Raw genomic sequence first — 15578 nt, 5'->3', positions numbered from 1 at the left:
CTGTTCAAAAATGCACGGGTTCCTCAGCAGCTGAGATTTAATTTCACTTCTCTTTTACAGTTCTGGGTTGGTCCCAGTGGAGGGAAAAAGATCCAGCAGAAAAATGGGGATGCAAATAAATATTTGCCAAGATGCTGAGGTGAAACATCACAGGGAAGGGTTGCACAGAGATGATTCCCAGCCTTCAGAACAAATTACCTCTAAAAAATAACAATAAATTACCAGGATCAATCAATTAATTTAACTGGATATTGGCTCTGGTTGGATTTAAAAGGGAAAAGAACCCAGAAATTATTTGGGATTTGGGAGCAGAACTCTGAAGTGTCTCAACATCAGCTCAGCCAGTGCAGCTCCTGTGAACTTCTCCAGAACTCATTAAATGGCTGGCTGTGGCCAGGGCAAGCAGAAATTCCTTCAAAAAGGGCAGAAATTCCTTAAAAAAGGGCAGAAATTCCTTCAACAGGACAGAAATCCCTTAAAAAGGGGCAGAAATTCCTTCAAAATGACAGAAATTCCTTAAAAAAGGGCAGAAATTCCTTTAAAAAGGGCAGAAATTCCCTTTCTAATCCCAGGAGGGCCTTGGACACACCAAGGCTCCAACTCCTGCAGGGAATTCCTGAAGGGTCAGCTCAGCTTGGAGCAAAGGGGGATTTATTTTCCTGCAGTGGGTGCTCTGTCAATTAATTAATTAATTAATTAATAGCTCTGAGCAGCAAAAATACGATCAAGGTACTTCAATCTCTGGAAAAATTCATCAGCCCCAAGGAAAATTTCCTTTGCCATCATTTGTCCTTTAAACACTCCAGGAATTACAGCCAAACCACCCCAAAAAATCCAGCAGACAAAGCTCATTTTCCTTTAAGCTTATTTAATGATATTTGAAACGCTTAAATTTTCTATTTCCCAGGTCCTGAAAACAGATTTCTTTTTTTTTTTTTTAAGTGACCAATATTTAATTCCAGAAACATACAACCCGATCAGCTAAGTCATAAAAGAGCTATTTTACAAACATACATCTGGATAATTAGAACAATAAAGTCTTTTTAGACATTCAAACATGATCAGTAAAAATACAGGATTATTAATAAAGATTTTTGTGTAATTTTTTTTTTAAAGAATACTTCCAGATTTTTTTTTTCTTCTCTTTAAAGTAAATCTCTGTTAAGAGTACATGATTGTATGTTGTACAAAGAAAATAAAAATATTCTAGTATGAAGAGAGCTCCACAAGACTTAATTCAAAATAAAACAGCAGTGTTTTGGCTGCAGTATCCCTTTTGCAGTACATCTGCTTGTCAGTTGGCACCTTTGGGGAAGGGGAGGGAATCCAGGGATTTCTTTGGGGAACAGGGAGAAAAATACTGGATCCAGGAGAATGCAATCTAATAGCAGGGAGAGATAAATCAGGTTTTAAAGGCTGGAAGAGGCCAGGTGCTGTCTGAGAGCTCCTCAGGTTTGCACTCCTCATCCTCTGAGCCCCCCTCCCTACCCAGCAGGGATCTTCTGCAGGACAGGGGAATTCCCATTCCAGAAAATTCCATCTTCAGCTTTTGGCTTGTCCATGAGCTGGTGACAGCAGAAGGGAAATGACCTCTCAGATGATGTTCTTACATCCCATCCTTGTTCCCAAAACAAAAAATCCTTGTTCTGTTTGGGGAAGGGGGGAAAAAAATATTTTTGTGACGAGGGGCTGGGATTAAAAACTCCAGAGAACTGTTTGGATAAGGGAATGCCCAACCAACCAGGGGCAAATTAAAACAATAAATTCATTTTAAAATAAGGGGAAATCTTATGGCTTAAAGGAGGAAAAAACTGTGGGAATCCTGAATAGTGCATTTGAGCTCCAGCCCGAGGTCTGTGGTGCTGCAGGCGTGCTGGGGAGGGAAAAGGAATTCCCTGGAGAAAGGAATTCCCTGGAGAAAGGAATCCCTGGAGAAAGGAATTCCCTGGAGCAAGGAATTCCCTGGAGAAAGGAATTGCCTGTCCCTCCAGTGAAGGGATCCCTGACCCAGCATCCTCCCTGCCAGTGAGGTGACCCAGAGCTGGAAGCACAGCCAGCAGAGTGGGGTTTCTGTCACCCAGAGATGTCTGGGATCCTCCAGCATTCCCAAACCTCTGCCAAGCCCTGATGGCTCCTCTGCCAGCCTGGCACTGAGGGGGGGATTGTCCCTTATCCACCCTGAGAGTGACAGGGACACAGCTGTTTTTGGGGTAAAAGCCACCCCAGCAGGCAAAAAAGCGAACTGACAACCTCGCTGCACTCCCAGCTTTTCACTGCTGGCACAGCCCCCAGGGGTGACACCAGGGACCACCACAGACCCTGGAATTTGTGTTCAACCACCAGCACAGAGCAGGAACCACCCAGGCCTCCCCAGGCCCCACCTCTGCTGCTCTTCCAGAACATTCTTCCGAAGCCAGACAGCTCCACGGAAGCCTCTGGGAACCCTTTAGGTCACTGAGGTCACAACAACTGCTCCTGGGTTTGGAGTGTGAGAGGGAAAAGGGTCCAACCCCAGTCTGGGCTGTTTTCCAGTTCTCTTCCTGGCAGCATTCCAGGCTGGGGGGTTCTGGAGGAAATTTGGATGTTTATAACCCGGGGAAATGCGGGGTTGAGGTGAGGAGGGGAGTGCTGGGTTAATACTGACAATAATCCCACACAACAGGACAGGCTTTGGTGCATCCCAAAAAACCAGGGAGCTCCTGGCAGCCTGCAGGAGGCTTTGGCTGCTGCTGGCAGTGGTGATGCTCTGAAAACAACAGGAAAAACAAACAGGAAAAACAACCCTCCAAGGGCTCCTGGCTCCAACACCAAAATCCCCTCTGCTCCCTCTCCTGCCACCTGAACTCATCCCCCCAGGATTCTGGGGGAAGAACAAGAGCTGGGATTTCTCTGACAAGGGACAGAGGGGATTTCTCGCCAGCAGCCAAAGGGAAAAAAAAATTGGTTAAGAGGATTCTGGTGCTGAGCAGAGGTCTGAGTGTCCATGGGATGGGCAGGATGCTCAGTTTGGCTCCCTTAAAGGGAGGAGGGTTTGTTCCTCACAGACCTGGCAGGAGCAGCAGCCCAGTGACACTGGGGACACTTGAGCCACCCTGTGCCAAGCAGGACAGCAAAATCCCCTCTGCTCCCTCTCCTGCCACCTGAACTCATCCCCCCAGGATTCTGGGGGAAGAACAAGAGCTGGGATTTCTCTGACAAGGGACAGAGGGGATTTCTTGCCAGCAGCCAAAAGGAAAACAAAAAAATAATGGTTTAGAGGAGCAGGAGGATCCTGGTGCTGAGCAGAGGTCTGAGTGCCCATGGGATGTGCAGGATGCTCAGTTTGGCTCCCTTGAAGAGATTAAACCTTGGGAGGAGGGTTTGTTCCTCACAGACCTGGCAGGAGCAGCCCAGTGACACTGGGGACACTTGAGCCACCCTGTGCCAAGCAGGACAGTAAAAATTCATTTTCACCCTCATTTGACAGAGAAAACCAGAAAAAGCAGGAGATGCCTAAAGGCCAGGCAAGGGCAGTGCAGGGATCCAGAACTCCTGGCTGTCAGAGCCCTCCTGTGTGAAATCCAGCACGGGGGGGATGGAAAATGAATGGCAATGGGCCCAGGGCCACCCTAATTCCCAGCCTGGCAGGAATCCCAGCTGCAGATTCCAGGGCAGGCCTGAGGAAGTGCCCAAGAGCTGCCTCAGCCTCCTCAGGTCACCCATGTCCCTCGCATTGGCACAAACGAGTTCCAAAAAAAAAAAAAAAGGAAAATTCAAAAAAAACCAACCCCCCCCAAAAAAAAAAACAACCCCAAAGCCACCCCGAGCCCTCAGCAAGACATACTCCAAGTACTAAAACTTACTGGCCCTAAAATCAGCAGTACCTGTGGCTAACTCCATGGCAGCCCTTTTTCATTCAGTAGTGAATCAGGGGCACAGCTGCCCCACATCTTTGAAACACTTCTGGGTTTGCATTTTTTTCTTTTTTTTTCTTTTCTTTTTTTTTTTTTTTTTGATCCAGAGAAGAGTTACAAAAGTGCTGCAGGTCCAAGTATTTTTTTTTTATCACTTTACAAAGGAGACAATGATCAAAGCCAACAAAGTCAAGAAGAAAAAACCAAAATTAAACCTCTTTCTCCTCTCCCAGCAAAGGAATGGGAAAGGGGAAAAGGAAAATTTGCCCATCTCAAGTGCCTGGCTGTTTAGTGCATGGAAAATTCCTGTTCCACATGTGGTGACATGAGCAATTCCCATGCAGCTGGTTGGATACAGACAAATTCCAGCCATAAATTCCATCCTAACACCTTCATGAGTAGCTCTTGGTAGTCTGAGTGCCAGCAGGGAGTGCAGAGTCCAGTCCAGTGAGGAAACACCTGCACACAGGTCCCCCCTGTCCCCTCACCAGGCAGGGTGGGCCAGAACTGTCACTACCCAAAAATAGAACAAAAAAAAAAGGCAGATTAAAAAATTAAAATGTGCTTTTGATACACGGAATGAAGTCAAATAAATACATTGATTTTTTTTTTTTCTTTTAAATGTCTAAATACATTTTTTTTTATATCCTACACCCAAAGCTCTGTACATTTGGTTTGGTTTTTTTTTTTTTTTTCCTGTTCTGAAAAAAAAAAAAATTGAATTTCTGGTAGCAAGGAGAGGAGCAGAATAGAATAGACTCCCTCACTGACAAGATAGTGCAGATGCCCCACAGGAAAAGCACCCCATGCCCACTTTGCTAGAGAATGGTTCCTGTTTGGATGCTCCAAACCCTCATCCCAGAGTCCACAGGGGAGACAGCGGGTGCTGTGTCCTGATTCTCTTCATCCCATCTTCAGCCACTCCTGGAAACACGACTAGCTTTTGTCTGAAAAGGGGGAAAAAAAAGGGAAAAAAAGGGAAAAAAAGGTGGTGAGAGAGAGGGATGGCCTGGGAGAGGAGTGAGTGGCTTTTCTGAGCACTGCCACAGGCAGGGCTGCTCACTGAGAGCTCCTCACCCATCTCACCCCAACCCTGGCCAGGAGCTCAGCAATTCCACCTGGAGCAACTTCCCCCAGGCTCAGCATTCCAGGAAGCTCCCTGTGGGATTCCCACCCCTCTGGCCTGCCTGGAGGAGTTCACCCTGGGATGGAGGTGTGGGGCAGCTGGAACAGAACCTTCCAGAACAGGAACCAGCTCAGCTGAGCCTCCAGGGATGGAGCTGAGCTTTCCTCAGGCAGCACTGCCAGGGCTGCTCCAGGAGGTGAAACCTTTTCTGGGCATGTGAGAAAGGCCAGTTGCACCTCTGATAGCTCAGGATTTCATATTTTCCATCTATTTGTAACCTGCTGTTCTTTAGTGCAGAACTCCAAACTCCACACACAGTGGGAGCTGCTGCTTCCCCATTTGGGGCAGACACAACAATTCCTCTCCAGGCCTGGCAATCAAGGACACCTCACTGCCTCAGGCCTGAGAGATGGAAACAAAAGGGAGTTGGGGGAGCAAACTTGGGGTCAATGACTTCATTGGCTGAAGCTGGAAGTGGAAGATTGACCCCAAAAATGCAAATGGACCAAACTCATAAAAGTGTGAAACCCAGTTGGGGGAGCAAACTTGGGGTCAATGACTTCATTGGCTGAAGCTGGAAGTGGAAGATTGACCCCAAAAATGCAAATGGACCAAACTTATAAAAGTGTGAAACCCGTGACCAAATCTCCATTTTGGGTGGGCTTCATCTGCCCTAAATGTACCTGGAGGCCCTTCAATAAACAGATCTGCTTTTTATTCCCTTAATTCTGCCTGGCCCCTGTTTTTGGGTAGCCCAAACCCTGGGCTTTGTGCTCTGGTTGGATTCTGGGCTCCTACCTGAGTGCTCTCCTGTGGAGGCTGAGCCAGCCAGCCCCTGGCGCCGCAGAACGCTGTAATCCTCCTCCACCTCCTGCAAAACAGCAACAACAGCCCCAAAACTCAGCTGGCTCTCCATTTACCAAGCAAACAAAGAGGGCTTCAAACAGGAAAAGAGAAGTTTCACTACTGCAAACACCCAGGTTGGAGTGAGCCCCCTCAACTCCTTCATCAGCAGCTCCATTTGCATGCAATATTCTGATTTCAGTGAAATTAAAGGCTGGCTGCTGGATGTTTCACACATCAAATCTTCTGCAGTTATTCTATAAAGAGAATCCCTGTCCCATGCAAAAATTATTTGGAATATAAAGAGCCTGAAAACCTCAATATTGGTCTGATATCCTCAGTGCAACTCAGAATCTTCATGTGACCCCATGAGCAGCAGCACATGAGAGATTTCACAGGATTACCAAGGCTGGAAAAGGCCTTTGAGATGTCTGAGTCCAACCCATGCCCTAAGACCACCCTGTCACCGAGTGCCACATGCAGTGTGTCCCTGAACACCTGCAGGGATGGGGACTCCAGTCCTTCCCACCTCTCTCTGAAGAACCTTGCCCTAATCTTTGTGCCAGGAATTCACATTCCTCAGGCCAGTGTCCTGTTGAAAACTCCACTTTTGCATGCTTCCTATCCTTCAGAAATGTCTCCAGATCAAAATCAAAGCAACAAAGAGTCCTCCAGCTCCAGAACTATTGGCCTGTTGTGATCCACAACTCAATGCCCACACAACAGCAAAAAAAGCCAAAGATTCTGGTCTAAAGTCTTCTGTAGCATTCACATTCTCTGGAAAAATCCCTTCACCCAGGATTTTTCCTCCCTGCAAATACAACAGCCTTCCAGGAGTAAGAGCCAGAGATGAAGAGAAATCTGGCTGTGTCCTTGCCCATCAAAATAGTTTTAAGGCTTTTTTCTAAGCCCAAAATGAACGGGTATGGAAATGATCAAACGCTCAGGTGACCATCAAACATTCTATGTGCAATATTAATAATAATAATAAAAAAGAAGAAAAAGCAACGCACCTTTAGCTTCTCCAGGGCATCCTGGATGTTGTGGATGTACTGCATGAGCTGCACTCGGATCTCCAGAGGGAGCTGGGGGCTGCCCAGGAAGGGACAGGGCTCCTCCAGCCCTGCCCAGCGCAGCTCCTCGGGGAAGGGCGAGCTGCCCCCGTCCGACTGGGTGTCCCTTGGGGACAGGGGACACTGCTGCTGCTGCTGCTGGGGACAGTCCAGGGCGGGCTGCCTGTGGGAGGTGCACTGCAGGACCAGGGCTGACACCTCCTCGTCCGTGGAGCTCTCCTGCACTGTTCCGTATCCATCAAGGATCAAATAATTTCCTGCGGGGACAACGGGGATTGGAGCTTCAGGGCTCAGGGGGGTTGGAGCAGATTTTAACAGACAAAAGAGGGGATGTCCCACAGCCCATCTGCTGAGAAAAGAAATCCCACAGCCCATCTCCTGAGAAAAATCAAATCATTTCCTGCAGAGACAACAGGGTTTGACTCAACCGGCCCCAAAAAGTTTCAGGGCTCAGGGAGGTCTGAGGAGATTTTTAGTGGGGATGTCCCACAGCCCATCTCCTGAGAAAAATCAAATAATTCCCTGCAGAGACAATGGGGTTTGACTCAACTAGCCCCAAGAAGCTTCAGGGGGGTTTGAGCAGATTTTTAGTGGGGGTGTCCCACAGGCCATCTCCTGAGAAAAACCATTTGGGAACACTCCAAAGATTAATGGTGCTGTCAGACTCAGGTGGCTCTGATCAGGTTCAGAGACCAGGGATGGTTTTTATACTGTACATTTAAAAAGCCCATAATTAAATGGACAGCACCTGGACTCAATGATCCTTCTGGCTCCTGTCCAGCTCAGGATATTCTGTGAGCTCACCCTCCCTGCTTGCCCAAAATCTCTGTTTCTATGATATTATCTGAAAATCCTGCTCTTGCACTCATGGCACCTGACAAATGCAGCTGCTGGATCCCCAAACTCCACTCCCCAGCCCTGGCACTTAGGATGCTTTTAGATGGGTGAGGTTTAAAGCAGAGCTTGCTGATATGCTAAAAGATAAAGTAACTACAGACAGAAAATGTTTTCACAACCTGCACCCAGAAACAGGAGTCCATTTAATGAATTTCTCCATAATAGCACAGGGGACTCAGAATTGACTAAAACCAGATCAATCTCATTTTGATGTCCCCATACAGTTAAGAAAGTAAACAGTGGAAGAGGTGACAAATAAATTAGATGCTTCAAGTTGTTGGCTCAGTTTTAATAATTTAAAATGTCTCAGTGAGAAAAGTTATTTGCACTGTGTAGTTGGAAAGCAGCATTGGGGCAGTCATAAATTGGCTTATCCATGTGGATATAATCCAATTTTTAAATAAGAGTATATTTATGGATAAGAGACTTCTGTGTGGCTGTTAGTGTTGAACCCACTTGATAGCAGCTGCTTCTAGTAGAAAATGCACATGAGATAAACCTCAGCTTCTGTGCTCAGTTTGGTGTGCTCAGGAAGCTGTCAAATAGTCCATGAGCAGCAATAACAATAAAAATCATAAAATAATAAACTTTTCAGAGGTTCAGAGTGTGGTAAGGTTACAGGAGACTATTACAGTGCAAAATTAAAGTGAGTTTCTTTCCTGAAACTTGATCAGGAACAGGGCTTTAAAAAGTGCTTTGCCTCCAGGGAAAACCTTTTCCCTTTAGGCAGCAGAGAGAAGAAGTGGTCCAGGCCAGAACTGAAGGCTTGGCCTGTGCCTGGTGCCTCTGCAATTCCAGTTTGTCACAGGGTGTGTCCCCAGCTCTTCAGCTTCTCCTCCAGCACAGGAAGAATGAACCAGGTCCGTGTTTGCACAGGGCTAAAGTGACCTGGTGAGAGCTGGCAGCTCTTGTCCTACCCAGACAAGCAAAAGGGGAAGTGTTAAAGGACCTGGCCAGGCCATCACCCCCTGAAGGAGTGCCCCAGGCTCACCTGAGATCCGAATTTGCACCTCCTCCTCCTCTTCCTCCTCCTCCTCCTCCTCCTCCTCTTCCTCCTTCCTGTCCAGCAGCTCGCTCTCGCCGGGGTTCTCGTCGCTGTGAGCTTCCCGGGCATCGAAGAAATGCTCCCCGCTCTCCTCAGCCCCCAGCCCCTCCAGCTCCGAGCTGGAGCCCTCCAGGTTCATGCTGTCCATGGGCAAAGTGCCCCTGGCGGGGGGCTCCGTGCCCACCAGCTGCATGGCATCCCCTGAGGCCGGGCACTCGGCTGCAGTCCGGGCGCCGTGCCCGCCCGCGGCCTCTCCAGTTCTGCCAAGGGCTCTGTCCTCTCCAGGCTGCTGGAATTTGCTCTCAGAGGGCTGCAGCTCGTTGCCACTCTCTGTCTGGGCTTCCTGGGACACGCTCCTGAACCTGGGCAAGCGCTGTCTGTCCTCCAGGGTGCCCTTCTCTGCCAGGCCCAGCTGCTGCACCAAGAGCTGCTTCAGCAGCCCCACTGCAAGGACAGGCAAGGGTCAGATGAGATGGACACAATTTGGACTCCAAGTGACAAAATGACTCAAACTTTGACCCTGCAAAGGAGCTCACAGCTGTGGTTATAGCAGGGGATTCCCACCTCAAGGAAATTGGGAATATTCCGCTCAGGTTTGAAATGACAGCCCAAAAAAAAAAAAAATAAAAATAGGAAAAAAGCGAAGAAGCATTTTCCCTAAAATTCCTTCTGGCTCCTCTCCAGCTCAGGATATTCTATGAGCTCATCAGCTCCCTTCCTGCTTGCCCAAAATCTGTTTCTACCATAATGTCTGGAAATCCTGCTCTTGCACTAATGGCACCTGACAAATGCAGGCAACGCTCATGGAGCACAGAAGGGATTAAAGCAGACACAAAGGTCAGCCTCTGACAGAGGTGTGACTCCTTGCTCTTGGTTGGAAAAACAGGGATAAAAATATATGTATTAAAAGTTCCAGCCTCACTCTCCTGTTTTACCTTACAATATGTCAGGACAAACATCTCCTTGGAGAAAACCAAAGAAATTGTCTCCAAGAAAATTGTAAAATAAATTATCCTGAGTGCCTGGGTTTCACCCTGCACAGGAGCTCACAGCTGTGGTTATAGCAGGGGATTCCCACCTCAAGGAAACTGGGAATATTCCACTAAGGTTTGAAATGTCAGCAAAAAAAAAAAAAAAAAAGGGAAAAAAAATCTAAGAAACATTTTCCCTAAAATTCAATGCAAATTTATGCCTGGTTGAACTTCAACCCACATTCCTTTAGTTCCCAAATTATCCCAACCAAACACTTCATAATAGGGACATATTGTTCCAAACAAAAACGTGCTGCTGTCAAGAGCCCCAGATTGTTCCTCCTCACCACAAAATGCTCCTGCAGCACCCAAAAAAAGCAGTGATGTCACACAGCAGAACTGTCACTCAGCTCAGGCTCTTGTCACAATGTTGGAGAGCTGCTCTTTTAACTCTCAACACTCAGGAGATGCTGTAGGGTCACTGCAAGTGTCCTTACACACCCCCAGACTAAGATTATTTTAGCTGTGGTCTCTGAAAACAAGTACCAAGAATATCTATCCAATATTCAGAACTAGAAAAGAACTTTAAATCCTCTAAGAAGGAGAATAAATGGAATTAAAGGTCTGAGATAACTCTGAGACTGCAGAGAACTGTCATTGCTTGGAGAGAGAGATGGAAAAGGCAATTGGGGCCAAGGATGTGAGAGTTCTGCATTTTGGTAAAAGCAAATATTCCACAGACTCTTCCCTCCAAGTACAGCTGAGGGACTTTGTGTCCCTTCCAGAGCTGCCAAGGACAGGTCTGTGGATTAATGAATTCATTCAAATTTTAGGGAGTTATATTTAGGAGTTGCACTGCCAGAGCTGATCCAGCAGGTTGCAGAGCCCTGCATTCTTCCTCTGAGAGCAGAGGAAGTGATTAAAAACCTTAAAAAACAATTTCAAACAATGATTTGTCCATCAGGAAAACTTCTCAACACACACAAATGCTCATCCAATTACACCCAACCACCTCCCAAGTATTCAGAAATCTGAGTACTTTGGATACAAGTGAGCTTAACAGTTTGCAGGATTTTACAGAAAAAAAAAAAAAAAAGGAAAATTGCATTCTGCAACACAAGCAACCTCTCCAGTTCTGCTCCAGTGCTACAGAAATAAGCCAGGGCTGACTGCCTTGTCTTTAAAAACTGCTGACCAGCAATGGCACTGTGCACTAGGTTCTGCAATATAATTTTGCCATCAAAGCACTCCATGGATGGTAGAAATTCATGATCACCCTCATTTGATAGAGAAAACCCCAGAAAAACCAGGAGATGCTTAAAGCCCAGGGAAGGGGCAGTGCATGCATTCAGAACTCCTTGCTGTCACATCCAGCCCAGGGGGATGGATAATGAATGGAAATGGGCTGTTTGGCCAAATTCCACCTCCAAAGCCCAGCCCAGGGTGGTACTCACAGTTCCTCAGGGCATCCCGTGCCCACTGCCCCTCTGGCATTGAGGCTGAGCTGCTGGCTGGGTGTTCAAAGCAGGCAGAGGAGTCCTTCAGTGCCAGCTCTGCCTGCTGCACCTTCTCAAACTGCTCCTCAGCCCCCAGCAGCCCTTCCACCTTGGCCTTCTCAGACATGATGGGTGAAGAGGACTGAGGGTTCAGTATTAAGGGAGACTCAAGGCCCAAATCTTTATCTAGAAGACCAAAGAAAAAAAATTCAGGTGAAACAATGGTGACAAAACTGCAGAAAATTCCACTCTGGAAACACTAAGATTCTTCAGTATGGCTTTGCTATAAGGCCAGCTCTTTCCAGGGTTAAAAAAGACTCTCCAGCAGTTTATAAATCAGATGGGAATAGTAAAAGGTGCATTTCCAAGAGGTTCAGCATCACTTCTCTGAATGACTTGTAAAGAAATCATCCCTTTCCAGAAAAATCTCCAAGCTGCCCTAGGCTCCCAAATCCCCCAGGACTATGGCTGGGCACATCTGCACTCTGGGGAGCAAATCTCCTGCTCCACTCCCTGAATCCCTGCTTTACCTGGACTTTGCAGGCTGCTGGCAGGAATGTCATGCTGCTCTTTCAGCTTCTGCTGCTCCTCTTCCTCACGCTCCTCTCTGCAGGGAGGGAACAAACACATCCTTTGAGTCAGGTTCATCTGCAGGAGAATGCTTTGGAGGGCAATTTGTAAGCAGGAAAAGGGGTGCTGGAGAAAGAAAAATCAGCTTTTCTTCCTCCTGCAGCTTTGACTTACTCGCCAGGGCCTGACTGAGGCAGTGGGATCACCCTTCTGCTGCTCCCCATCTTCACAGTTCCTGCCATCTGAGCTATAAGGTCCTGCCAGCTGCAGCAGAAACAGCAAATAAAACCATCCAGCAAGTGAAACACAATGAGCATTTCTCTATTTAATCCTCTTAAACCCAGCTGATATTATTACTGCTTTTTTTACCAAAAAGAAATGTCATTTTTTTTTCAAGTTCTGTTACATTCAGCAAGTTCCTGCCATCTGAGCTATAAGGTCCTGCCAGCTGCAGCAGAAACAGCAAATAAAACCATCCAGCAAGTGAAACACAATGAGCATTTCTCTATTTAATCCTCTTAAACCCAGCTGATATTATTACTGCTTTTTTTTTTACCAAAAAGAAATGTCTTTTTTTTTTTAAAGTTCTGTTACATTCAGCCCCCCCAGAACACCCTGAAATCACCACAGCAGAAAGCTCAGCTCACCTGGATGCTCTTCAGCAGAAAGAAATGATACACAGGACCTTATCACTTGTCAGATCAACCAGTTAATTGATATATAAATACATGAAAAAGCATTATTTCCCACATCACTGGAGTGTATAGATGTAGCAACAGGCATCTATCCCATAAACACATCTATCCCTGGGTATTCCTTAGGAGAAAAGAGTTTCTCCCAATGAAGCTTTTAGCCACGGAATCCAATTCCTGCAGTGGGGTGTTTATGATGCCAGAATGTAAATCTGCAAAGATCTCTGGTGCTGCATGAAGATGCAGGATTATTTCTGTATCTGATCTGGCAGTCAGACATCAAAAACCAGATTTTTAAGGGTAAATAAAAACATTTTGGAGGTCAGGAAAGAGTCTGGAGTGAGCCAGCTGGGAGGGACTATCTGTGGGTGCTTCTTACAGAGACCACAAGATTTCCAGCTGAATTTAGAGAAGGAACTCAGGGAATTCATGGGGTAAAGGGTCTCTCAGGTCCAGCAAAGCCAGCAGCAGCTGGATTGAGCCCAGGACTTACACATTCTTCTCTGAGACAGTCTGTGCCACCAGCTCGTAGATGTGAGCCCCCGTCGCCGACATGGAGATGACGAAGAAAGCTTTGTTATCTGCACCAACACAGGGAAGGGAACTGAAACAGCTTCCCAAAAATTCCTACATAACCCCAGCCCAAAGCAAGGAAAACGTCCATGAGATAACTTTCCAACACTAATACAGAAACACTGACCTTGTCCTATCAAAGAAATGTGCCCTCAAAGGAAAAAACCCATTTTGCAAAAGCTCCATTTCTCCTCTTTTCCCTTCTAATAATTTCCAGAGTGCTTTTCCTCTAACACAATCAGAGTACTTTCATTTAGAAGTCTATTTAAAACTCAAGCAAATGCCTATTACTGATGCAAAGAAGTTAAACAGCTCATCCATACTAAGCACGATGTTGGACAACCAAGAATTAAGCCTACGCAGTTTTCCATGTTCTGCTCTGCAAATCTACACAAAATCATCTTCCTCAACTGAGCTAATCTTTATTTTTGGCTTCTCTTTTTGCTTTCTCAGTGGGCTGCACTGACCTGTGGCCACCTGGCGAACCAGCACAGTGTTGAGTTTGATGATGGGGCTGAAGGTGTGTTTGCTGTCAGCTGTGGATGCCAGGATCTTGCTGTGGCACTTCAGCACCAGTTTGTCATCTTGTTTCTGCAGCAGCACCAGGATGTCCTCCAGCAGCAGAGTGTACAGATCTGCCCAGAATGCCAAAAAAGCCCAGAACGAGTTAAAAACATTCCCATCAGGAAGCAGAAAGCTGCATTTCTGATTACTCATGCAGAGGCAGCAATCAGTGCTGTGCCATTCCAGGCAAAGCTTGCAAATCTTCCTGGTGAAAACTCCAGCAGAAAGCTACAGATGGAACTGGATCAGCTCATGACTGACTGCTGTGTCCCTGCGTGGCCCTAATGATACTCCAGCACATTTCACAATTGACAAGAATAATTTAATCAGCTCAGAGAAGCACACAGGCATTATTAGAGGTGGCAGTAAGAAGCATAATTGGGAGCTGCAGCAGAGCTTTTCCCTCCTCTCCTTCCCAGCAGACTCACCCAGAGCCAGGGGATGGGGGATGGCCCAGACTCACCGATGGTTTTGTCACGATTCACCTTCCAGGTCAAGGGCCCTTCATGGAGCATCTTTCTCTTTGTTAGATCCAGGTTCTGTCACCAGGGGAAAGAAAAAAAATGAAATTTCCATGGAAGCAAGTCATGATAAAACACAGGAATTGCCAGAGGGACTCCAGTTTGGAGCTAAGCAGCTGAAGCCAGGCTGGGAAAAGAAACATGGAGCAGGGAACCCAAATCTTGTCAGAGATGCTGTTTATCACTTCTCCTCTTCCACTGCTCTTTTCCACAAGCCAAGTGCCACAGAGTGGAGAATTCTCCCTCCAAGTCAAGCTCCTGGGGCATGAGGATGTCACCTGTTTCCTAGGAGGAGTTTTTCCAATCCCCCATATTCAGCTCTAGCATTACAACTGATTAATACTGCAGCACTCGATTTGCAAGTCAAGTGTGCCTACAAATTATTTACAAATCATCCCAATGATCTGACAGGCTTTGTAATGTCAATGGATTCTTCAGGCACTTCAGTGCTTGTGACATTTAGATCTGCAGGCAAGCAGAAGTGACAATTTTCACAATTCATCCCTTCCAAGTCTCAGAGTCTGCAATCAATGACAGCGAGATTTCGTAGCTGCCAGAAGTTCTTCCTTCCCTTGCTGAATGCTTGCAAGTTTATTTGGGGAAGGATACATGACACAGTTTTATAGAAAAGTTGGGGTTTTTTGATTCACACTGACTTTGAGGGAGATGGGGAAGCAACCAGCAGGTAACCAGCTTCCAAGAGAACTGCAGGGATTTACAGGAGCCACGGAACAGAGTATTTTTAATACTGACTTCAGGTTTTATTTGGCTGTGTGGATCTCCCATGATTTTGTACATGCTCTCCTTTTAAAGCCAATTCCACTGTTACACCTCAGGGCTCTCCAAGGTCTCCCCAGTTCCAACAGCATCACTAAGACATGCACTCACATGAGATAAATACCCACAATAATCTCCTTATCCACAAGATATCTCTCTTCTGGGATACAGTGCTTGAGCTTGCAGGCCATAAAGGTTTGTTGCACAGAGCTGACAAGCTTCATCAGCACCATGATGTGCAGAACTGAGCTGTTAGAGCCACCGAAATCTTCAGGAAGGTAGCAAATCTCACATTTCTGAGATAAATTGTTTTCATTTTCATACAGAAATATTTATCTCCAAAGACCACTTATTTGTGCACCACAAGAAGCACAAAGTGAACATCAGGGCTGCAAACTCCATTCACCCAGGGCCGGTTTTAATGCTCCCACTCACCCTGAACTCATCCATCATGGGATCCTCTGACTGCTTCAAGTAGGAGAGGTCGAGTCGCCGCTGATAATCCTCCAGGTGCTGCAGGAAATGCAAGGAAATGGT

The 15578-nt window shown here is 46.6% G+C and overlaps 1 protein-coding gene across 1 annotated transcript in view; it reads right to left on the bottom strand.

Annotated features, from left to right (window-relative positions):
• Positions 1–851: 851 nt before the first annotated feature.
• Positions 852–15578, bottom strand: part of ARHGEF12 (Rho guanine nucleotide exchange factor 12) — a 77049-nt gene continuing 62322 nt past the window's right edge. Inside the window, exons 31-41 of the mRNA XM_041413770.1 lie at positions 15477–15554; positions 14207–14282; positions 13647–13814; positions 13100–13187; positions 12089–12178; positions 11875–11951; positions 11303–11530; positions 8824–9321; positions 6876–7192; positions 5818–5890; positions 852–4840 (exon numbers count right to left, since the gene is read on the bottom strand). Coding sequence (XP_041269704.1) covers positions 4830–4840; positions 5818–5890; positions 6876–7192; positions 8824–9321; positions 11303–11530; positions 11875–11951; positions 12089–12178; positions 13100–13187; positions 13647–13814; positions 14207–14282; positions 15477–15554 — 1704 coding nt within the window. The 3' untranslated portion in view covers positions 852–4829. The remainder of the gene's footprint in view (positions 4841–5817; positions 5891–6875; positions 7193–8823; positions 9322–11302; positions 11531–11874; positions 11952–12088; positions 12179–13099; positions 13188–13646; positions 13815–14206; positions 14283–15476; positions 15555–15578) is intronic.

This window comes from Onychostruthus taczanowskii, unplaced genomic scaffold (assembly GCF_017590055.1).
Source record: "Onychostruthus taczanowskii isolate IOZ18803 unplaced genomic scaffold, ASM1759005v1 scaffold43, whole genome shotgun sequence".
Classification (NCBI taxonomy): Eukaryota; Metazoa; Chordata; class Aves; order Passeriformes; family Passeridae; genus Onychostruthus; species Onychostruthus taczanowskii.
The sequence above is the reverse complement of the archived record's forward strand: the minus strand, read 5'-3'. Positions and strand labels throughout refer to the sequence as shown.